This window comes from Nerophis ophidion, linkage group LG19, assembly GCF_033978795.1.
Source record: "Nerophis ophidion isolate RoL-2023_Sa linkage group LG19, RoL_Noph_v1.0, whole genome shotgun sequence".
Taxonomy (NCBI): Eukaryota; Metazoa; Chordata; class Actinopteri; order Syngnathiformes; family Syngnathidae; genus Nerophis; species Nerophis ophidion.
The window spans coordinates 4471955-4498345 of NC_084629.1; the positions used below are offsets into that span (position 1 = coordinate 4471955).

A 26391-nucleotide genomic window follows, 5' to 3' on the forward strand; every position below is an offset into this window, starting at 1 on the left:
TACCAATATGTTGGTATCGGGACAACACTAGTCACACTAAACAACACTAGTCACACTAAACAACGCTAGTCACACTAAACAACACTAGTCACACTAAACAACGATACCAATATTCTGGTATCGGGACAACACTAATCACACTAAACAACACTAGTCACACTAAACAACACTAGTCACACTAAACAACACTAGTCACACTAAACAACACTATTCACACTAAACAACACTAGTCACACTAAACAACACTAGTCACACTAAACAACACTAGTCACACTAAACAACACTAGTCACACTAAACAACACTAGTCACACTAAACAACACTAGTCACACTAAACAACACTAGTCACACTAAACAACACTAGTCACACTAAACAACACTAGTCACACTAAACAACACTAGTCACACTAAACAACGATACCAATATTTTGGTATCGGGACAACACTATTCACACTAAACAACACTAGTCACACTAATAAATACTAAACAACGATACCAATAACTTGGTATCGGGACAACACTATTCACACTAAACAACACTAAACAACAATACCAATATTTTGGTATCGGGACAACACTATGCACACTAAACAACATTAAACAACGATCCCAATATTTTGGTTTCGGGACAACACTAGTCACACTAAACAACACTAGTCACGCTAAACAACACTAGTCACACTAAACAACGATACCAATATTTTGGTATCGGGACAACACTATTCACACTAAACAACACTATTCACACTAAACAACACTAGTCACACTAAACAACACTAGTCACACTAAACAACACTATTCACACTAAACAACACTAGTCACACTAAACAACACTAGTCACACTAAACAACACTAGTCACACTAAACAACACTATTCACACTAAACAACACTATTCACACTAAACAACACTAGTCACACTAAACAACACTATTCACACTAAACAACACTAGTCACACTAAACAACACTAGTCACACTAAACAACACTAGTCACACTAAACAACACTAGTCACACTAAACAACACTAGTCCCACTAAACAACTAAACAACGATACCAATATTTTGGTATCGGGACAACACTAGTCAAACTAAACAACACTAAACAACTAAACAACGATACCAATATTTTGGTATCAGGACAACACTAGTCACACTAAACAACAGTAAACAACTAAACAACGATACCAATAATTTGGTATCGGGACAACACTAGTCACACTAAACAACACTCGTCTCACTAAATAACGATACAAATATTTTGGTGTCGGGACAACAGTAGTCACACTGAACAACACTAAACAATGATACCAATATTTTGGTATCGGGACAACACTAGTCACACTAAACAACACTAAACAACGATACCAATAATTTGGTATCGGGACAACACTATTCACACTAAACAACACTCGTCTCACTAAATAACGATAGCAATATTTTGTTTGGTGTCGGGACAACACTAGTCACGCTGAACAACACTAAACAACGATACCAATATTTTGGTATCGGGACAACACTAGTCACACTAAACAACACTAGTCACACTAAACAACATTAAACAACTAAACAACAATACCAATATTTTGGTATCTGGACAACACTAGTCACACTAAACAACATTAGTCACACGTAACAACACTAAACAACTAAACAACAATACCAATATTTTGTATCGGGACAACACTAGTCACACTAAAAAATGATACCAATATTTTGGTATCAGGACAACACTAGTCACACTAAAAATGATATCAATATTTTGTATCGGGACAACACTAGTCACACTAAACAACGATACCAATATTTTGGTATCGGGACAACACTATTCACACTAAACAACACTAAACAACGGTGCCAATATTTTGGTTTCGGGACAACACTAGTCACACTAAACAACACTAGTCACACTAAACAACGGTACCAATATTTTGGTATCGGGACAACACTATTCACACTAAACAACATTAAAAAACGATACCAATATTTTGGTTTCGGGACAACACTAGTCACACTAAACAACACTAGTCACACTAAACAACGATACCAATATTTTGGTATCGGGACAACACGAGTCACACTAAACAACATTAAACAACGATACCAATATTATGGTTTCGGGACAACACTAGTCACACTAAACAACACTAGTCACACTAAACAACGATTCCAATATTTTGGTATTGGGACAACACTAGTCACACTAAACAACACTAGTCACACTAAACAACACTAGTCACACTAAACAACACTAGTCACACTAAACAACGATTCCAATATTTTGGTATTGGGACAACACTAGTCACACTAAACAACACTAGTCACACTAAACAACACTAAACAACGATACCAATATTTTGGTTTCGGGACAACACTAGTCACACTAAACAACACTAGTCACACTAAACAACACTAGTCACACTAAACAACGATTCCAATATTTTGGTATTGGGACAACACTAGTCACACTAAACAACACTAAACAACGATACCAATATTTTTATATCGGGACAACACTAGTCCCACTAAACAACGATACCAATATTTTGGTATCGGGACAACACTAATCACACTAAACAACACTAGCCACACTAAACAACACTAAACAACTAAACAACGATACCAATATTTTGGTATCGGGACAACACTAGTTACACTAAACAACACTAAACAACGATACCAATATGTTGGTATCGGGACAACACTAGTCACACTAAACAACACTAAACAACGATACCAATATTTTGGTATCGGGACAACACTAGTCACACTAAACAACGATACCAATATTTTAGTATCGGAACAACACTAGTCCCACTAAACAACACTAAACAAAGATACCAATATTGTTGTATCGGGACAACACTAGTCACACTAAACATCACTAAACAACAATTCTTATATTTTGGTATCGGGACAACACTAATCACACACACCAAAATGTATTTCGGTACTTTTCTGTACTTTGGCTCGGCATAATTGTCAAAATACCACATCACAATATTATTGTTTCTATTTGAAAACGATATCATCTTCCTGTGTGGCCGCAGTTTGCAGCCTACATCCGTGCCGCGGTGCGTAAGGAGAAAGGACTGCCCATCCTGGTGGAGTTGCTGCGGATGGACAACGACCGGGTGGTGTGTTCGGTGGCCACGGCGCTGAGAAACATGGCCCTCGACGTCCGGAACAAAGAGCTCATAGGTGAGTGGGTCACACTCACGCTACTTCCCATTGCACACATTTCAACTTATTTGCACGGCAACATTACAATCCGATGTTTGAGTTACTCAGCGGTGAGTCAACCTTTGTAAGAGTTTTAGTTCGGTGTCCATTCAATAAACCATAAGAGTAACTGCATTACTTTAAACCAGGGGTCCCCAAACCACGTCCCGCGGGCCGCATACGGCCCGCTAGCGTCCAAAATCCGGCCTGCGGGAAGTCCCAACTTAAAAAAAATTAAATAATTATATTATTTTATTTTTAATTAGAATTTTTTTGAATACTTCTTCTCTCTAATCCATTTTACTCCCCTAGCCACTCAGGCAAATCATATTGTCGAAAAATGCATTTTCCCATCGATAAATTGATATCGTCAGCAGCAAGTGCATGCTCAATTAGTGCGCGAGCAATATATATATATATATATATATATATATATATATATATATATATATATATATATATATATATATATATGTATGTATATATGTATGTGTATATATATATGTACGTATATATTTATATATATTTATATATATACATACGTACATACATATATCAACATATCAATATATATCAATTTGGATACATCAGTATATATCCAAATTGATATATGTATGTATGTATGTACGTATGTATATATATACATACGTACATACATATATCAATATATATATATATATATATATATATATGTATATATATATGTATGTATATATATGTATATATATATATATATATATATATATATATATACATATATATATATATATATATATATATATATATATATATATATATTATAAAAACAGTACCATTTTTCATATTTTCCTATGTTTTTGTTTTTTATTGTAGCAACATGGTGGTTAACGTTTTGGAGACTTGTGTATGCATGTGCATGTTAATATATATATATATATATGTATATATGTATGTATATATACTGTATATATATATATATATATATATATATATATATATCCATCCATTTTCTACCCACCGAGAACGATCTTCAGCTCTCACTGGATCGGTTCGCAGCCGAGTGTGAAGCGACTGGGACGGGAATGGTTCTCGCCCAGAAAAGGGTGGCGTAAGCCATCTTCGGGTTGGGGAGGAGACCTTGCCCGAAGTGGAGGAGTTCAAGTACCTAGGAGTCTTGTTCACGAGTGAGGGAAGAGTGGATCGTGAGATCGACAGGCGGATCGGTGCGGCGTCTTCAGTAATGCGGACGCTGTATCGATCCGTTGTGGTGAAGAAGGAGCTGAGCCGGAAGGCAAAGCTCTCAATTTACCGGTCGATCTACGTTCCCATCCTCACCTATGGTCATGAGCTTTGGGTCATGACCGAAAGGATAAGATCACGGGTACAAGCGGCCAAAATGAGTTTCCTGTCTCTCCCTTAGAGATAGGGTGAGAAGCTCTGCCATCCGGGAGGAACTCAAAGTAAAGCCGCTGCTCCTCCACATCGAGAAGAGCCAGAGGTGGTTGGGGCATCTGGTCAGGATGCCACCTGAACGTCCGACCGGTAGGAGGCCAGGAGGAAAGACCCAGGACACGTTGGGAAGACTATGTCTCCCGGCTGGCCTGGGAACGCCTCAGGATCCAAACAACAGATCATGACATTCTTCTGTTGTTTGATACTGTACATTAGTTTTGGATGATACCAGAAATTTGAGTATCGATCCGATATCGAGTAGTTACAGGATCGTACATTGGTCATATTCAAAGTCCTCATGTGTCCGGGGACATATTTTCCTGAGTTTACGAACATAATAGTTTCCTCCGCGGTGGGATAGAGCTCTCCCTTAGAGATAGGGTGAGAAACTCTGTCATCTGGGAGGAACTCAAACTAAAGCCACTGCTCCTCCACATGGAGAGGAGGCTGCTGCCCCCGCGACCAGACCTCGGATAAGCGGAAGAAGATGGATGGATGGATGGAAAGGGTTGCGATGGCAGATTAGGTGGGAAAACAGTTGTGTAAACGTGATCACAGAAATCGGTCAAACAAAAGTGCCCACCTTATTGACCGTGTGAGCAGCTTTGATAACTTCAAAGCCACTTTTTAACTTCAATTGTGAATGAAGAGTCATCTGTTAAGACTTTTTAAAGGCCTACTGAGACCCACTACTAGGGGCGGCATGGTGTAGTGGGTAGAGCAGCCGTGCCAGAAACCTGTGGGTTGCAGGTTCGCTTCCCACCTATTGACATCCAAATCGCTGCCGTTGTGTCCTTGGGCAGGACACTTCACCCTTGCCCACGGTGCCGCTCACACTGGTGAATGAATGATGAATGAATGAATGATTGGTGGTGGTCGGAGGGGCCGTAGGCGCAAACTGGTAGCCACGCTTCCGTCAGTCTACCCCAGAGCAGCTGTGGCTACAAATGTAGCTTACCACCACCAGGTGTGAATGAATGATGGTCTCCAACTTCTCTGTGAGCGCTTTGAGTATCTAACAATAGAAAAGCGTGATATAAATCTAATCCATTATTATTATTATTATTATTACTACCGACCACGCAGTCTGATAGTTTATATATCAATGACGGTAATACGATAGACCTAGTGCTTGTCAGGGGTATCACCGTCTCCAAAGTTACGATACTCCCGTATACTAAAGTATTGTCCGATCATTACCTTATAAAATTTGAGGTTCAGACGCATGTTCGTCAAACTAATAATAATAATAATAACTGCTATAGCAGCCGCAACATTAATACGGCCACAACGACAACTCTTGCTGACCTACTGCCCTCGGTTATGGCACCATTCCCAAAGTATGTGGGCTCTATTGATAACCTCACTAACAACTTTAACGACACCCTGCGCGAAACCATTGATATCATATCACCGCTAAAGTTAAAAAAGGCTCCAAAAAAGCGCACCCCGTGGTTTACAGAAGAAACTAGAGCTCAGAAATTATTATGCAGAAAGCTGGAACGCAAATGGCGCACGACTAAACTTGAGGTGCACCATCAAGCATGGAGTGATGGTTTAATAACTTATAAACGCATGCTTACCTTAGCTAAAGCTAAATATTACTCAAATCTCATCCACCGTAATAAAAACGATCCTAAATTTTTGTTTAGTACGGTAGCATCGCTAACCCAACAAGGGACTCCTTCCAGTAGCTCAACCCACTCAGCTGATGACTTTATGCAATTCTTTAGTAAGAAAATTGAAGTCATTAGAAAGGAGATTAAAGACAATGCGTCCCAGCTACAACGGGGTTCTATTAACACTGACACGATGGTATATACGGCGGATACTGCCCTCCAAAATAGTTTCTCTCGTTTTGAGGAAATAACATTAGAGGAATTGTTACAATGTGTAAATGGAATAAAACAGACAACATGTTTACTTGACCCTCTTCCTGGGAAACTGATCAAGGAGCTTTTTGTATTATTAGGTCCATTAGTGCTAAATATTATAAACTTATCACTCTCCTCGGGCACTGTTCCCCTAGCATTCAAAAAAGCGGTTATTCATCCTCTTCTTAAAAGACCTAACCTCGATCCTGACCTCATGGTAAACTACCGACCGGTGTCTCACCTTCCCTTTATTTCAAAAATCTTCGAAAAAATTGTTGCGGAGCAGTTAAATGAACACTTAGCGTCTAACAATCTATGTGAAACCTTTCAATCTGGTTTCAGGGCAAATCACTCCACGGAGACAGCCCTCGCAAAAATGACTAATGATCTATTGCTAACGATGGATTTTGATGCGTCATCTATGTTGCTGCTCCTCGATCTTAGCGCTGCTTTCGATACCGTCGATCATAATATTTTATTAGAACGTATCAAAACACGAATTGGTATGTCAGACTTAGCCCTGTCTTGGTTTAACTCTTATCTTACTGATAGGATGCAGTGTGTCTCCCATAACAATGTGACCTCGGACTACGTTAAGGTAACGTGTGGAGTTCCCCAGGGTTCGGTCCTTGGCCCTGCACTCTTCAGCATCTACATGCTGCCGCTAGGTGACATCATACGCAAATACGGTGTTAGCTTTCACTGTTATGCTGATGACACCCAACTCTACATGCCCCTAAAGCTGACCAACACGCCGGATTGTAGTCAGCTGGAGGCGTGTCTTAATGAAATTAAACAATGGATGTCCGCTAACTTTTTGCAACTCAACGCCAAAAAAACGGAAATGCTGATTATCGGTCCTGCTAGACACCGAACTCTATTTAATAATACAACTCTAACATTTGACAACCAAACAATTAAACAAGGCGACACGGTAAAGAATCTGGGTATTATCTTCGACCCAACTCTCTCTTTTGAGGCACACATTAAAAGCGTTACTAAAACGGCCTTCTTTCATCTCCGTAATATCGCTAAAATTCGCTCCATTCTGTCCACTAAAGACTCTGAGATCATTATCCATGCGTTTGTTACGTCTCGCCTCGATTACTGTAACGTATTATTTTCGGGTCTCCCCATGTCTAGCATTAAAAGATTACAGTTGGTACAAAATGCGGCTGCTAGACTTTTGACAAGAACAAGAAAGTTTGATCACATTACGCCTGTACTGGCTCACCTGCACTAGCTTCCTGTGCACTTAAGATGTGACTTTAAGGTTTTACTACTTACGTATAAAATACTACACGGTCTAGCTCCATCCTATCTTGCCGATTGTATTGTACCATATGTCCCGGCAAGAAATCTGCATTCAAAAGACTCCGGCTTATTAGTGATTCCCAAAGCCCAAAAAAAGTCTGCGGGCTATAGAGCTTTTTCATTTCGGGCTCCAGTACTCTGGAATGCCCTCCCGGTAACAGTTCGAGATGCCACCTCAGTAGAAGCATTTAAGTCTCACCTTAAAACTCATTTGTATACTCTAGCCTTTAAATAGACTCCCTTTTTAGACCAGTTGATCTGCCGTTTCTTTTCTTTTTCTTCTATGTCCCACTCTCCCTTGTGGAGGGGGTCCGGTCCGATCCGGTGGCCATGTACTGCTCGCCTGTGTATCGGCTGGGGACATCTCTGCGATGCTGATCCGCCTCCGCTTGGGATGGTTTCCTGCTGGCTCTGCTGTGAACGGGACTCTCGCTGCTGTGTTGGATCCGCTTTGGACTGGACTCTCGCGACTGTGTTGGATCCATTGTGGATTGAACTTTCACAGTATCATGTTAGACCCGCTCGACATCCATTGCTTTCCTCCTCTCCAAGGTTCTCATAGTCATCATTGTCACCGACGTCCCACTGGGTGTGAGTTTTCCTTGCCCTTATGTGGGCCTACCGAGGATGTCGTGGTGGTTTGTGCAGCCCTTTGAGACACTAGTGATTTAGGGCTATATAAGTAAACATTGATTGATTGATTGATTGAAATATTAACATTGCAACACATGCCAATACGGCCTTTTTAGTTTACTAAATAGCAATTTTAAATTTCCGGCGAGGTATCCTGTTGAAAACGTCGCGGAATGATGACGTTTATGTTGACGCGTGCTTGTGACGTTATTGGTTGGAGCGGACATGTTCTCCCAGCACCACACACGGCTAAAAGTCGTCTCTTTTCATCGCATGATTACACAGTATTTTGGACATCTGTGTTGCTGAATCTTTTGCAATTTGTTCAATTAATAATGGAGACGTCAAAGAAGAATGCTGTTGGTGGAAAGCGGTGGATTGCAGCTGCCTTTAGCAACCGAAACACAGCCGGTGTTTCTTTGTTTGTTGTGAAGCTTTAACACAGAGCGGTCAAGCAAACATGTTTCTCTACGTCAACCGGCAAGTTTTTAGATGGGAAAATTGTGATATTAAGTCGGCTCTTACCGGAGACTTGAGTGGATTATGCGACCTCATCCTGCAGCTCAAAAAGGAAGCTGTGATCTTGGCTCCTCGGCTTTTCTCAGAGACACTGGCGTTCACCGCAGCCATCCGACTTTCAGGTATGACTTTATAATCTCACTAAAATACTATTAACACAATAAGCAGAAAAAGGATTTTCCAGAATTATCCTAGTAAATGTGTCTAATAAATCTGAAACGCTCCCAATGCTGCCGCCCGGAGCCGTCGACTTTTAATTTTTTTTTAGTGCTTCACTCTAACTTTCCTCATCCACAAATCTTTCATCCTCGCTCAAATTAATGGGGAAATCGTCTCTTTCTCGGTCCAAATAGCTCTTGCTGCTGGAGGCTATGATTATAAACAATGTGAGGAGCCCTACAACCCGTGACGTCACGCGCACATCGTCTGCTACTTCCGGTAAAGGCAAGGCTTTTTTATTAGCGACCAAAAGTTGCGAACTTTATCATCGATGTTCTCTAATAAATCCTTTCAGCAAAAATATGGCAATATCGCGAAATGATCAAGTATGACACATAAAATGGACCTGCTATCTCATTTAAGTAGGCCTTTAAGTTTGTTGTGAGGTCATTCCATTCCTTTATCAATCAATCAATCAATCAATGTTTATTTATATAGCCCCAAATCACAAATGTCTCAAAGGACTGCACAAATCATTACGACTACAACATCCTCGGAAGAACCCACAAAAGGGCAAGGAAAACTCACACCCAGTGGGCAGGGAGAATTCACATCCAGTGGGACGCCAGTGACAATGCTGACTATGAGAAACCTTGGAGAGGACCTCAGATGTGGGCAACCCCCCCCCCTCTAGGGGACCGAAAGCAATGGATGTCGAGCGGGTCTAACATGATACTGTGAAAGTTCAATCCATAGTGGCTCCAAGACAGCAGCGAGAGTCCCGTCCACAGGAAACCATCTCAAGCGGATCAGCAGCGTAGAGATGTCCCCAACCGATACAGGCGAGCGGTCCATCCTGGGTCCCGACGAGCTTTATATGAAAAGGCTTGATTGTGCCAAAGATGTTTTACATCTGGGCTTCACGGTGGCAGAGGGGTTAGTGCGTCTGCCTCACAATACGAAGTTCCTGAAGTCCTGGGTTCAAATCCAGGCTCGGGATCTTTTTGTGTGGAGTTTGCATGTTCTCCCCGTGAATGCGTGGGTTCCCTCCGGGTACTCCGGCTTCCTCCCACTTCCAAAGACATGCACCTGGGGATAGGCCCCTCCCACTTCCAAAGACATGCACCTGGGGATAGGTTGATTGGCAACACTAAATTGGCCCTAGTGTGTGAATGTTGTCTGTCTATCTGTGTCGGCCCTGCGATGAGGTGGCGACTTGTCCAGGGTGTACCCTGCCTTCCGCCCGATTGTAGCCGAGATAGGCGCCAGCGCCCCCCGCGACCCCGAAAGGGAATAAGGGGTAGAAAATGGATGGATGGATGGATGTTTTACATCTGGGTACACTACACTGCCCCCTGGTGGAGGCTGGTGTGTTTCTCGTTGACACAGCAGATGTAAACTGGACAAAGTGCTTAAGTGGCGCTGGTGCAGTGTTATTTAGGATTCGATGGGCCATTGTTTTAATGTCAATCTTAGAATGTTTGCTAAATAAAAGTGTACATTACATGCAAGTGAATTCATTCACCTCACCCTCTGTCGTGATGTATCAGCTCGGTGTCGCATCCTCATCCCTTCGCTCCTTCCTCTCCCTCAGGGAAATACGCCATGAGAGACCTGGTCAACCGGCTCCCCGGCGGAAACACCAGCTCGCTGTCGGACGAGACGGTGGCGGCCATCTGTTGCACCCTGCACGAGGTCACCAGCAGGAACATGGAGAACGCCAAGGCCCTGGCGGACACGGGCGGCATCGAGAAGCTGGTCAACATCACCAAGGGCAGAGGAGACAGGTGTGTTAACGCGGCGTGCGGTCGTCTCCACACTTTTAGTCTCTGATGATGGTCCGGGCTCGGGGGATTTCCTGGCAAACACACCAGGACACACAGTCTTGTCGCCACAGGGAAGGTGGTTCAGTGTGCGATGAGGTCGAAATGTCCCAGATTTAAATTCCGTGTGTTTCTTTAATGATGCTGTATATTTCTGTACCTGAATACTACTTCCTGTCAACGCCGATTACACTTGTGTGCGTGCCAGGTTCTCTCTGAAGGTGGTCAAGGCGGCGGCTCAGGTGCTGAACACACTGTGGCAATATCGAGATCTACGGGCCATCTATAAGAAAGTAAGAAAACGTTTCCATTTTTTTTGGTGTGTTTTTATCCATCCAACCATTTTCTACCGCTTATTCCCTTTCGGGGTCGCGGGGGGCGCTGGCGCCTATCTCAGCTACAATCGGGCGGAAGGCAGGGTACACCCTGGACAAGTCGCCACCTCCATAATGACATTATCAATCAAACAGAAGAAGTCTGGAGCTACTATTATACAGAAGTTTCTTACGCGCAAAAAATATTAGCTCGGTTGGTAGAGTGGCCGTGCCAGCAACTCGAGGGTTGCAGGTTCGATTCCCGCTTCCGCCATCCTAGTCACTGCCGTTGTGTCCTTGGGCAAGACACTTTACCCACCTGCTCCCAGTGCCACCCACACTGCTTTAAATGTAACTTAGATATTGGGTTTCACTATGTAAAGCGCTTTGAGTCACTAGAGAAAAGCGCTATATAAATATAATTCACTTCACTACTAAACGTTTTGCATTTTTAGTTTATTGACAGTTTAGTTAAGAAACATATCCATCATCTATTTAGTTTATTTATTTTAGTGCAACATAATTATATGTAAATGTATTTTTTGTCAGTTATTCATTACTTATATAAAATATTTAGTAAGTCATTATTTTTCTAATCAGCCTGACTGAATCCTAATGTTTATGTTGGTTTAATAAATACTAATCTTTGTGATTAACATCCATCCATCCATTTTCTACTGCTTATTCCCTTTCGGGGTCGTTGGGGGCGCTGGCGCCTATCTCAGCTACAATCGGGCGGAAGGCAGGGTACACCCTGGACAAGTCGCCACCTCATCGCAGGGCCGACACAGATAGACAGACAACATTCACACACTAGGGCCAATTTAGTGTTGCCAATCAACCTATCCCCAGGTGCATGTTTTTGGAAGTGGGAGGAAGCCGGAGTACCCGGAGGGAACCCACGCATTCACGGGGAGAACATGCAAACTCCACACAGAAAGATCCCGAGCCTGGATTTGAACCCAGGACTGCAGGAACTTCGTATTGTGAGGCAGACGCACTAACCCCTCTCCCACCGTGAAGCCCAAGTTTAAATTCGAATGACAATAAAAGAAAGTCCAAGTCTAACATTGTTACTGTCAAAGTGCGTGTAATATTATAGCGGCCAAACATCTGCTTTGTTTTTGATACATACTTAGACCTACTACGTTACTGTATTTCAATGTCGGTCATTCTGGTAAAACTTGTAAAAATTGGAACACACCTTCAGGAGACTGACAAACATCCATCCATTTTCTACCGCTTATTCCCTTTCGGGGTCGCGGGGGGCGCTGGCGCCTATCTCAGCTACAATCGGGCGGAAGGCGGGGTACACCCTGGACAAGTCGCCACCTCATCGCAGGGCCAACACAGATAGACAGACAACATTCACACACTAGGGCCAATTTAGTGTTGCCAATCAACCTATCCCCAGGTGCATGTCTTTGGAAGTGGGAGGAAGCCGGAGTACCCGGAGGGAACCCACGCATTCACGGGGAGAACATGCAAACTCCACACAGAAAGATCCCGAGCCTGGATTTGAACCCAGGACTGCAGGACCTTCGTATTGTGAGGCAGACGCACTAACCCCTCTGCCACCGTGTTTTTAGTCCTCTTTAACTCACGGAGAACAGAAAACATTGTGCTCAAATGTTAAAAGTGTAAATTTATTTAGTTTTTAACCTCTTAAGGCCCAAGCTGTTTGTTTACATGCTTTGTTTGTTTATTTCTCTTTGCTATTTGGGCTTATTGGACCCTAATAAGGCCACGCAATGAGGTGGGGACTTGTCCAGGGTGTACGCCGCCTTCCGCCCGAATGCAGCTGAGATAGGCTCCAGCAACCCCAAAAGGGATAAGCGGTAGTAAATGGATGGAACCTAGTTAGAATAAAAACTAAGAATCATCTTTTGATATGATGTACTTAGTCCAGACCTGGGCAAATTAAGGCCCGGGGGCCACATGCGGCCCTTCGAGCTTTTCAATCTGGCCCGCCGGACATCCCTAAATATTTTTTTTAGATCTTTAAGATGGAAAGTGTAGCTGCCATTGTGATATGCAGTCATGTTTTCTAACAAGTGTAAGTCTTCAACTATACAAAGCATTTCAATGGTTGGAATCTGCGCTTATGTATGATATACCAGTTACTATGGTAATCTAATTAGTTACTATGGTAATCTAATTAGTTACTATGGTAATCTAATTAGTTACTATGGTAATCTAATTAGTTACTATGGTAATCTAATTAGTTACTATGGTAATCTAATTAGTTACTATGGTAATCTAATTAGTTACTATGGTAATCTAATTAGTTACTATGGTAATCTAAGCCACAGCAGCTCAGACGAGGCACCAAGCAGTGTGGGCGGGAAGCGTTTCCACAGACGAGGAAGGAGATTTTCACAACAAAGTTCTAAAGCTTAGTGATATATAGAATAGAATAGAGCAGGGGTAGGGAACCTATGGCTCTAGAGCCAGATGTGGCTCTTTTGATGACTGCATCTGGCTCTCGGATAAATCTGAGCTGACATTGCTTAACAGGATAAGTAATGAATGATTCCGCTTGTAATCACAGTGCTAAAAATAACGTGCAAAATATAAAACATTCTCATGCTTTTTTATGTTCAAGAAGTTGCGTTAATGGTAAAAAGGTATTTATTTATTATTGGTTAGTGTGGGGCTTGCTCTCCTGGGCGTTCTTCAGGCCACCAAGCACTGACATGAGAGCCTGTTTCCGGGTTGCAATATTGTTATATTTTTCAATAAGTATCTCAGTTGCTTTCCAGCAGATGTATTTTTCTCTTTCGTTCTCGCTCGCACTCTGGCTCCAGCTCCAACCCTGTCTCTCCTCCTGGCTGCTGCTTATAAGAGAGCGACAGGTGATTAGATAACAAAGCCCAGGTGGGCCATCTACGCGCTTGTCGCTGATTTCGAGGCTGGTCCTGGCAACACCCCGCTTCGCTGCAGGCCCGCAGGCCACGCCCCTCCACAGTTAGCTTCAGAATAACAATGTTATTACAAAGAATAAGAGACCTATTGTACTCTAGAAATGTTGTTCTTACTTAAAAATGCACACGTTAAAAAAATATATATTATATGGCTCTTAAGGAAATACATTTTAAAATATTTGGCTTCTTGGCTCTGTCAGCCAAAAAGGTTCCCGACCCCTGGAATAGAGTAGAAAGAACTTTATTGATCCCTGGGGGAAATTCAGCAAATATCAGATATATCAGATTGTAGGTGGGTTTATCTGGTACCCTTCGCCTTCATTTTTCACTGTTTGTTGCATTTTTTTTGCGTTTCACTTGATTGTAAAATATGTCAATCGAAAGGGGGGGGTGACGTTCATATTTTGTCAATATTCAGTGTTTTCGGTGTGCATTGTTTACACAACGTCCGGTGCGCTACCTAATATGTTCGTGTGGAACTCGTTCGGTACACCTCCGAACCGAACTGAAACCTCTGTACCGAAACGGTTCAATACAAATATCAATCAATCAATCAATCAATCAATCAATCAATCAATGTTTATTTATATAGCCCTAAATCACAAATGTCTCAAAGGACTGTACAAACCATTACGACTACGACATCCTCGGAAGAACCCACAAAAGGGCAAGGAAAACTCACACCCAGTGGGACGCCAGTGACAATGCTGACTATGAGAAACCTTGGAGAGGACCTCAGATGTGGGCAACCCCCCCCCCCCCCCCCCTCTAGAGGACCGAAAGCAATGGATGTCGAGCGGGTCTAACATGATACTGTGAAAGTTCAATCCATAGTGGCTCCAACACAGCCGCGAGAGTCCAGTTCAAGCGGATCCAAGACAGCAGCGAGAGTCCCGTCCACAGGAAACCATCCCAAGCGGAGGCGGATCAGCAGCGTAGAGATGTCCCCAACCGATACACAGGCGAGCGGTCCATCCTGGGTCCCGACGAGCGGTCCATCCTGGGTCTCGACTCTGGACAGCTAGTACTTCATCCATGGTCATCGGACCGGACCCCCTTCACAAGGGAGGGGTGGACATAGGAGAAAAAAGAAAAGAAGCGGCAGATCAACTGGTCTAAAAAAAAGGTCTATTTAAAGGCTAGAGCAGGGGTCCCCATTACGTCGATGGCGAGCTACCAGTCGACCGCGGGGGGTGTGTCAGTCGATCTCCAGCCAGGCTTTTAAAAAAAATAGACCTAAAAATGAGTGATCATCAATCTTCACCAAGACGTCACTTAAATGACATTCACGGTACCGGAGGGTCTTGTGAGATGACGCTGGCTGCTGCAAGATCATTATTATGAAAATATGACCGAGAGGAAGGCGAGAAACACTTTTTATTTCAACAGACTCTCGCGCCGTACCTTCCGTCAAAACTCTAAAGGCCGACTGCACATTTCCTATCTTCACAATAAAAGCCCTGCTTCATGCTGCCTGCGCTAACAAAATAAGAGTCTCGGAAAGCTGGCGTGCACAAGTGATGTGCACGCCAGCTTTCTGAGGGATCGCTTGTGCACGCCAGTTTTCCGAGACTCTGTATTTAGTTAGCGCAGGCAGCATGAAGCAGGGCTTTTATTGTGAAGATAGGAAATGTGCAGTCGGCCTTTAGAGTTTTGACGGAAAAGACGGCGCGAAAGTCTGTTGAAATAAAAAGTGTTTCTCGCCTTCCTCTCTGTCATTTTTTCATAATAATGAACTGGCAGCAGCCAGCGTCATCTCACAAGACCCTCGGGTGCCGTGAATGTCAATCAAGCAAGCTACGGAATTTGCCGCCAATGTTTTTCTTGTAAAGTGTATGGAAGCTGGATGAATTGGATGCCAAAAAGCAACCACTTTCATGTGGTATTGTACAGAAAGGACAACTTTTTTTTCTCCTCCATTTGAAAATGTGGGCGTTATCATCATTACTGTCTGATTCCAATCAATGCAAGTCATCAGAATCAGGTAATACACCAACTTATATTCTTGTCTTCGTGAAAGAAAGACATCTATATGTGTTACACATGCTTGTATTATAATTAAACACATTTAACTTGTTTACAAAAATGTCTCTTTCATAAATAAATAAATATAAATGATATATATAAATGAGGTAGATCCCCTCGAGTTGGTCAATTGAAAAGTAGCTCGCCTGCAGAAAAAGTGTGGGCACCCCTGGGCTAGAGTATACAGATGAGTTTTAAGGTGAGACTTAAATGCTTTTACTGAAGTAGCATCTCGAACTGTTACCGGGAGGGCATTCCAGAGTACTGGAGCCCGAACGGAAAACGCTCTATAGCCCGCAGACTTTTTTTGGGCTCTAGGAATCACTAATAAGATGTACCTTTACACCCCACAGTGGGGCTGCTATTATTTTGAACACAACTGTAGGTTGAAAAGGATTTGCAAATCTTTGTATTCTGTTTTTTATTGACCATATACACCACTTGACTGGTTTTCGGGTGTTGTATGTAAATCGGGCCCTTGCCGTGTATTGTTAATGTGTGAATTATATTTATATAGCGCTTTTCTCTAGTGACTCAAAGCGCTTTACATAGTGAAACCCAATATCTAAGTTACATTTGAACCAGTGTGGGTGGCACTGGGAGCAGGTGGGTAAAGTGTCTTGCCCGAGGACACAACGGCATTGACCGGGATGGCGGAAGCGGGAATCGAACCTGCAACCCTCAAGTTGCTGGCACGGCCGCTCTATACAACGTGACAGTTGTATGTTTTCGTGCTTCCCGACAGGATGGATGGACACAAAACCACTTCCTCACTCCTGTCTCGACGCTCGAACGAGACCGGTTCAAGTCCCAGCCCACCCTCCCCACGGGCGGTGTTCAGATGTCCCCTCTCAACCATCCTGGTGAGGTTTTATTTTGTATTTTTAACCATCATTCCACTGGTCTGCACAATGACGCCCTGCCTGGCGGAATGTTCCGCTCATCTGCCTCTTCTCTCCCGTGTGTTTAGCCGCCAGCGCCATGTCGTCTCCCGCCCTGCTGGGCGTGAGAGACCACAGGGACGCGGTCAGGGATTACCAGAGGGCACCGTCGACTATGCAATTTTATAACTACCAGGTGGACAACAGTATTCACAAAAGTCAGTACACAGGTATGCAACACACGGGTTCCCTCGGGGGATTTTGGGCTTTTGTCGGCCTCACAATGCTGACTTTCTCTTCCTGCCAAACACTTTCACTCCTATTTGGGTCATCCGATGAACACATGACTGTTATGCCGAGTTAAACTGCAGTAATATGCAAATACACTACATCGCCAAAATTAATTGGCCACCCATCCAAATGATGACAATCAGGTGCCTAAGTGCTTTAAAAAATAAAGCACATAGGCATGGAGACTGTTTCTACAAATATTTGTGATAGAATGCGCTCTCAGTGATTTCCAGCGTGGAACTGCCACCTGTGCAACAAATCCAATCCTGAAATTTCCTCGCTCCTAAATATTCCAAAGTCCACTTTATAGTAAGAAAAGTGAAAAGTTCGGGAACAACAGCAACTCAGCCACCAAGTGGTAGCGCCACGTAAACTGACAGAGATTGGTCGGCGGATGACTTTCTGCACAGTCAGTTGCTACAGAGCTCCAAACGTCACGTGACCTTCAAATTAGCCCACATACAGTACGCAGAGAGCTTCATGCTATGGGTTTCCATGGCTGAGCAGCTGCATCTAAGCCCATACATCACCAGGTCCAATGGAAAGTGTCGATACAGTGGTGTACAGTAGTGTAGTGAATAATATTTGTATAGCACTTTTTCACTAGTGACTCAAAGCGCTTTACATAGTGAAGTGAATTATATTTATATAGCACTTTTCTCTAGTGACTCAAAGCGCTTTACATAGTGAAACCCAATAGCTAATTTTTACATTTAAACCAGTGTGGGTGGCACTGGGAGCAAGGTGGGTAAAGTGTCTTGCCCAAGGACACAACGGCAATGACTAGGATGGTGGAAGCGGGGATCGAACCTGCAACCCTCAAGTTGCTGGCACGGCCGATCTACCAACCGAGCTATACCGCCCTAGATAGCGAGCAGCCAAACAAAAGTCGTCACTTGTTGTACGAAAACAAACTAGGAAGCAAGACTGACTGACTGGAGAAGGCAGGCTTAAATAATGACAGTAATCACAAAACAGGTGCACGTCCGGAACAGGCGGCAGGTGAAAATAATGAGTAACTATGGAAACCAACTGAGAGTCGCCAGTGGACTCTAGAGCAGTGGTCCCCAACCTTTTTGTAGCTGCGTACCGGGCAACGCTTGATAATTTGTTCCGCGGCCTGGCGCGGAACAAATTATTTTGTCATGAAACAAATTTTTCATGACTAAAACCTCCCTTTTTTTTTTCTTTCTTTGTCATGAAAAAGGGGGGTTTTGTGTTGAAAAAGGGAGGTTTTTGTCATGAAAAATTGAAGTTTTTTGGGTTGATGCACTAATTGTAAGTGTATCTTATGTTTTTTATGTTGATTTAATAAAAAATAAAAATAAAACATTTTTAAAAATGAAAAAAAAAAAAACATTACTAAAAAAAGATTCTGCGGCCCGGTACCGGTCCGCGGCCCGGTGGTTGGGGACCACTGCTCTACAGCACTGGCAAAGTGAAATTTTTTAATAATTTTTTTTTGTTGTACAATTACTTTAAGTAAGTATTTGACTTTGTTTTCTAAATATTATGACTTCATCATCTAAAAAAACAAAGGAAATCTCATTCGATTAATGCTAACTTTTTTTCCCACAATAATTTGAGTAAAATGACAGCTTTTTTCGCTTAATATATTTGTCTCATAATGATGTTGATTTAGTAAAATTAATTAATTAATTATTTTGTAGTACAATTGCTTAATATTAGTACATATACGACATCGTTACGCAGAGAGCTTCATGGTTTGGGTTTCCATGGCCGAGCAGCTGCATCTAAGCCCACACATCACCAGGTCCAATGGAATAATAATAATAAAAATAATGGATTAGATTTATATCGCGCTTTTCTATTGTTATTTAATCAAAGCGCTCACAGAGAAGTGGGAACCCATCATTCATTCACACCTGGTGGTGGTAAGCTACATCTGGAAAGCGTCGATGCAGTGGTTGGGGACTCTAGAGCTGTGGTCCCCAACCTTTTTGTAGCTGCGAACCGGTCAACGCTTGCTAATTTTTCCTGCGGCCTGGCGAGGGTGGGGGGATTCTTTTTTTTTCTTTCTTTCTTTGTCATGAAAAAGGGAGGTTTTTGTCATGAAAAATTTAGGTTTTTTGGGTTGGTGCACTAATTGTAAGTGTATCTTATGTATATTTAATAAAAAAATAAAAATAAAACATTTTTAAAAATTTAAAACAAATAAACATTAATAAGAAAATATTCTGCGGCCCGGTACAGGTCCGCGGCCCGGTGGTTGGGGACCACTGCTCTAGAGCGCTGGCAAAGTGAAATTTTTTAATAATTTTTTTTTGTTGTACAATTACTTTTAGTAAGTATTTGACTTTGTTTTCTTAATATTATGACTTCATCATCTAAAAAAAAACAAAGGAAATTTCATTCGATTAAAACTTTTTTTTAGTAATGCTAACTTTTTTCCCCACAATAATTTGAGTAAAATGACAGCTTTTTTCGCCTAATATATTTGTCTCATAGTGATGTTAATTTAGTAAAATTTATTAATTAATTATTTTGTAGTACAATTGCTTAATATTAGTACATATAAGACATTGTTCTGTTAATATTATGACTTCATCATCTCAAAATAAAACATGTTTTCTCAACAAATTACAACATTTTTTTGTTGTACTGTAATTTTTGTCATATGAATCTATTTGAGTAAAATTTTTTTGCAGAATATATTTGTCTCATAGCGATGTTAATGTAGTAAAATTAATTAATTAATTATTTTGTAGTACAATCGCTTAATATTAGTACATATAAGACATTGTTCTGTTAATATTATGACTTCATCATCTCAAAATAAAACATGTATTCTCAACAAATTACAACATTTTTTTGTTGTACTGTAATTTTTGTCATATGAATCTATTTGAGTAAAATTATTTTGCAGAATATATTTGTCTCATAGTGATGTTGATTTAGTAAAATGTATTAATTAATTATTTTGTAGTACAATTGCTTAATATTAGTACATATAAGACATTGTTCTGGTAATATTATGACTTCATCATCTCAAAATAAAACATGTATTCTCAACAAATTACAACATTTTTTTTGTTGTACTGTAATTTTTGTCATATGAATCAATTTGAGTAAAATTATTTTGCCAAATATATTTTTATTAGTGACGTTAATCTAGTAAAATATATTTTTTTATGGTACAATCACTTTATTAGAGTAAAAGAACCATGTGTTACATGTAGTTTCATGAAATGACAACTTTTATTGGTAGTAAAACTAACGTTTGACTGCAAAATCTACTTTTTTTCTCTTAATGTATAATATTAAAGTCTTTTCTCATTAATTTACCTTTTAAAGTTAATGATTAATCTGATTTTTTTAATGTAATTGTTTGGCAGCACTACTTTATTTCAGTCAAATTAAGACTTTGTTTTCGTATTACTGGGAATTAATTATCCTAGAATGACAAAGTATTCTCATCCAATTACAACTGTTTCACTAAAAAAAAATTTAATATATTTTTTATTTAATTAGAACAACTACTTTTTTCACCGAATATATGTTTCGAGTCGTGATGTTAATTTAGTCGAATAACATTTTTTTTTGTAGTTCAATTACTTGATTTTAGTAACATTATGACTTTGTCCTCAGGGGCGCCGAAAAGGGCGGGGGGTAAAGGAGACGGATTCTAGGGGCCCATGATGGAGGGGGACCCAGAGAGGCCCCTAATGTTGATGAAATTATGTGTTGGGGGCCCTGTAAAGATTCTTTTCATGGGGCCCAAAAACCCTATCCTGTTTGTCCTAATAATTGTTCATCTTAACATGTTTTCTCACCAATAATGACATTTTGTTTTAGTAAAGTTTTTCCTTCCTTCCTTCTTTCCTTTTTAAAGTAAATTAGTCATTAAAATAAAACTTTGTTTTCACAATATTATGACTTTTTTTAATCATAAATCCCCTACTTTTTCTAGGTCAATTACTTGATTTTAGTAACATTATGAATTTGTCCTCACAATATCAAGACGTTATCATCTTACCATGTTTTCTCACCAATAATGAGATTTTGTTTGAATAAAGTTGTTCCTTCCTTCTTAAAGTAAATTAATCAATTAAGCCAAACTTTGTTTTTCACAATATTATGACTTTTTTTCTCGTAAAACTACAACTTTTTTCGATAATATCGCGATTTTCTTCTAGTAAATTTGCAACTGTTCCTTCATACTATGACTGAATTTTAGATAACGAAGGAATACATAATTGTGGCCTCAATTTAATAACATTCTGACAATTTTTCCTTTTGATAATATTAATGCTCGTAAAAAAAAAAAAAAAAAATGATATCGCCAGTTTTTTTCCACAATACTCCGACTTTTTTTCATAATATTTAGTATTTATTCTTGTAAAATTGCCATTTTTTTCCAATGATACCATGACCAAATGTTCAAACTTAAATAATAACTTAATTCTCTTTAATTTTCTTTTTTTTTGTTTGGAAAAATACAGGTTAATTCTCAATATATGCTGTTATAATTGCAAAATGTTTGCAATGACATCATTTTAGTCCCAAAAAATAAATTATTCCATTTATTTTTAGCGCATTAAATTCCATATTATTTCTATTTCATTCACAACATTTTATTGTCAATTTAAATTGACATACTTAATGTTTCCCGGTAGCGTACACCACCTTCTGCCCGAATGCAGCCGGGATAGGCTCCAGCCACCCTGGCAACCCCGAGAGGAACAGGCGGTAGAAAATGGATGGATGATACTACTTTTTTTTCCTATTATAATTATTTCATTTTAGTGAACAAAAGTGCATGGAAATGTTCAATTTGATTCATTATATTTTCCATTTATTGTAGTAGATTTGCCATTTTTTCCAATGTCTGCTGGGTCCAGCTGAGTAAGGTTGGTCAGACATTGCCCAACACTCTAAAATAGACTCCATATTTCCTCTCATAGACATGGAGCACCTGTTAAACACCCGAGCTGGAAATAAGCTCTTCAGAGCAGTTTTGTGACAGGAAAGTGGACCCCGGCCACACCATGCCGGCGTTATTATTAGTGAGCCGCAGCCAAGTGGAAATTGACTTTCTGAATTCCTCTGGCGAGACAAGAATAATAGTGTCCTGTGGGTTTTGGAACGTCCGACAAGAGTACAAGAGTACAGCCCAGACGTTTCTCCTCAATTGAGCCGAATTTAATTCTGTCTCTGTTTAATTCCTTGCTTCTTGTCTTGTTTAATAGATGTCATCAGTGTCTGAACCTGACATATCCCCTCCATTGCAACTGCCGCTGACTCTTTTGTTTTATTTTCGCTTGCATTGCAGGGTCTGGAAAACCGTCTCCGTATTACTACCCATCACCCACGCGGGAGGAGCCCAGGAGAACACAGGTAAAAAGCGCTCGTTAAAGCGGACACATCCCATCAAATTACAACCTTTTCACGTCACTTGTTTGTTCAGTTTCAGTTTCAGTTTATTTGGAACTTGCATTCCGATCACATAGTTCAAGTTGTGTCATTACAGCACGTCCGAAAAGGAGTAGGAAGAAGCAGAGTTTATTTATTCCTAACTCTTTGCATATCACAGCAATTTTATCCCATTTCCTTATTCTGTTTGTAACAGAACAGTGAATGTTGCAATAACATGACTATCAAAAATAGTCTTTTCACATTATGGCGTTATAATAATCCCGTTATATATTATTATAGTATAACTTTATATTACATACAAACCCCAATTCCATATGAGTTAAGAAATTGTGTTAGATGTAAATATAAACAGAATACAATGACTTGCAAATCATTTTCAACCCATATTCAGTTGAATGCACTACAAAGACAAGATATTTGATGTTCAAACTCAAAAACTTTATTTTTTTTCTGCAAATAATAATTAACTTAAAATTTCATGGCTGCAATACATGCCAAAGTAGTTGGGAAAGGGCATGTTCGCCACTGTGTTACATCACCTTTTCTTTTAACAACACTCAATAAACGTTTGGGAACTGCGTAAACTAATTGTTGAAGCTTTGAAAGTGGAATTATTTCCCATTCTTGTTTTATGTAGAGCTTCAGTTGTTCAACAGTCCGGGGTCTCCGCTGTCGTATTTTACGCTTCATAATGCGCCACACATTTTCCATGGGAGACAGGTCTGGACTGCAGGCGGGCCAGGAAAGTACCCGCACTCTTTTTTTACGAAGCCACACTGTTGTAATACGTGCTGAATGTGGCCTGGCATTGTCTTGCTGAAATAAGCAGGGGCGTCCATGAAAAAGACGGCACTTGGATGGCGGCATATGTTGTTCCAAAACCTGTATGTACCTTTCAGCATTAATGGTGCCTTCACAGATGCGTAAGTTTCCCATGGCTTGGGCACTAATGCACCCCCATACCATCACAGATGCTGGCTTTTCAACTTTGCGTCGATAACAGTCTGGATGGTTCGCTTCCCCATTGGTCCAGATGACACAATGTCGAATATTTCCAAAAACATATTGAAATGTGAACTAGTCAGACCACAGAACACTTTTCCACTTTGCATCAGTCCATCTTAGATGATCTTGGGCCCAGAGAAGCCGGCGGCGTTTCTGGATGTTGTTGATAAATGGCTTCTGCTTTGCATAGTAGAGCTTTAACTTGCACTTACAGATGTAGCGACAAACTGTTTAGTGACAGTGGTTTTCTGAAGTGTTCCTGAGCCCATGTGGTGATATCCTTTAGAGATTGATGTCGGTTTTTGATACAGTGCCGTCTGAGGGATCGAAGGTCACGGTCATTCAATGTTGGTTTCCGGCCATGCCGCTTACGTGGAGTGATTTCTCCAGATTCTCTGAACCTTTTGATGATATTATGGAGCGTAGATGTTGAAATCCCTAAATTTCTTGCAATTGCACTTTGAGAAACGTTGTTCTTAATTTGCTCACGCAGTTGTGGACAAAGGGGTGTACCTCGCCCCCATCCTTTCTTGTGAAAGACTGAGCATTTTTTGGGAAGCTGTTTTTATAGCCAATCATGGCACCCACCTGTTCCCAATTAGCCTGCACACCTGTGGGATGTTGCAAATAAGTGTTTGATAAGCATTCCTCAACTTTAGCAGTATTTATTGCCACCTTTCCCAACTTCTTTGTCACGTGTTGCTGGCATCAAATACTAAAGTTAATGATTTTTTGAAAAAAAAATTTTTTTTTATCAGTTTGAACATCAATTATGTTGTCTTTGTAGCATATTCAACTAAATATGGGTTGAAAAGGATTCGCAAATCATTGTATTCTGTTTATATTTACATCTAACACAATTTCCCAACTCATATGGAAACGGGTGCTGTAAACAGTTTGCCCGCGCATTTGTTCACAAAGTGGTGACCCTCGCCCCGTCCTTGTTTGTGAAAGACTGAGCTTTTCCTGGAAACTGTTTTTATACCCAATCATGGCACCCACCTGTTCCCAATTAGCCTGTTCACCTGATGCGCTTTCTTTAACTTTCTCAGTCTTTTTTGCCACTTGTGCCAGCTTTTATGAAACAAATGAGCTAATATTTGCAAAAAATAACAAAGTTTACCAGTTGAAATGTTAAGTATCTTGTCTTTGCGGTCTATTTAATTGAATATAGGTTGAAAATTATTTGCCAACATTGTATTCTGTTTTTATTTACTATTTACACAACGTGCCAACTTCACCGGTTTTGGGGTTTTTTTGTACTTGGTCTTCATTCTGATCCTATTCCCGTCTGTCTGTGCCAGCCGCTGTATTATGCAGACGAGGTGGGCAGGAGGAACTACGAGCCGTACAGGATGTACGTGCAGCACGGGTACGACGACCCCTACATGGACGAGGTGATCACGTACCCGCCCGCCGTGGACTACATTTCCCAGCCTCGCGGACTGAAGACCGGTACCAACTACGTGGACATTTACGCCAGCACGCGGGGACCCTCCTACCGGGCCGAGCAGTATCCCGGCTCCCCGGACTCATGGGTCTAAAACTTCTGAAAGAACAGTTAACATGAAGTGTGTGTGTAAGTGTGTGTGTGTGTGTGTGTGTGTGTGTGTGTGTGTGTGTAGTACGGGAGTTGGCCTGGCAGAGGGAACCACGGAATGTGTGCTCATAGAAGGAAATTAGGAACGTTCTTAAACTAGTTAGAGGAGGAAAAAAAGAAAAAAAATCCCAAGTGAGAGACAAAACTGGACACGATTGCCAGTCCTGCTTTGTTTAGATGTCAGCTTGGATTATTTTGTAGCTTGTGCTAGTGCGGCGAGGGTGTGAGTCATGTGATGAGAGGATCCGCGCGACGAGTCAAAGATGGAGATTGTGTACGTGCTGAAGCCAAAATAGAAAAAAAAATCAAATGAAATAAAAAAAATAATGATAATACGAAATCAAAGTATGCGGTGAAGATGTACAGAAAGATGAAAGTGTACTTCCTGTTGTCTTGTAAATAGAGAAGAAATGTCACGTGACCTGGTTTACATTCTTCTGCACTGCTAAAGCGTTGACTATGTGCCATACTAAAGCTCCAGAGATATATAAATATGAAGAATACGGTGGTATCATATCAGTCATGATCATATAATAAAAAGGACACTTTTGTTTTTTAAACTCTCTCGCCACTTTTCCTCACACTTACGTTGTTTTTTTTGTGCCAACTGTGACACAAAATACATATTGGTGTCAATCAATCAATCAATCAATGTTTATTTATATAGCCCCAAATCACAAATGTCTCAAAGGACTGCACAAATCATTACGACTACAACATCCTCGGAAGAACCCACAAAAGGGCAAGGAAAACTCACACCCAGTGGGCAGGGAGAATTCACATTCAGTGGGACGCCAGTGACAATGCTGACTATGAGAAACCTTGGAGAGGACCTCAGATGTGGGCAACCCCCCCCCTCTAGGGGACCGAAAGCAATGGATGTCGAGCGGGTCTAACATAATACTGTGAAGGTTCAATCCATAGTGGCTCCAAGACAGCAGTGAGAGTCCCGTCCACAGGAAACCATCTCAAGCGGATCAGCA

The 26391-nt window shown here is 41.0% G+C and overlaps 1 protein-coding gene across 8 annotated transcripts in view; it reads left to right on the top strand.

Annotated features, from left to right (window-relative positions):
• The window catches only part of LOC133537889 (plakophilin-4-like), a 280220-nt gene extending 254252 nt beyond the window's left edge, over positions 1–25968 (top strand). For 7 of the 8 annotated variants that reach the window (XM_061879014.1, XM_061879012.1, XM_061879015.1 and 4 more), the window contains 7 exons: positions 3047–3197; positions 10743–10935; positions 11180–11264; positions 16980–17097; positions 17205–17345; positions 22700–22764; positions 25113–25968. In XM_061879014.1, coding sequence (XP_061734998.1) covers positions 3047–3197; positions 10743–10935; positions 11180–11264; positions 16980–17097; positions 17205–17345; positions 22700–22764; positions 25113–25352 — 993 coding nt within the window. In that variant the 3' untranslated portion in view covers positions 25353–25968. The remainder of the gene's footprint in view (positions 1–3046; positions 3198–10742; positions 10936–11179; positions 11265–16979; positions 17098–17204; positions 17346–22699; positions 22765–25112) is intronic. The other variant, XM_061879018.1, reaches the window with a different exon arrangement.
• Positions 25969–26391: the final 423 nt, after the last annotated feature.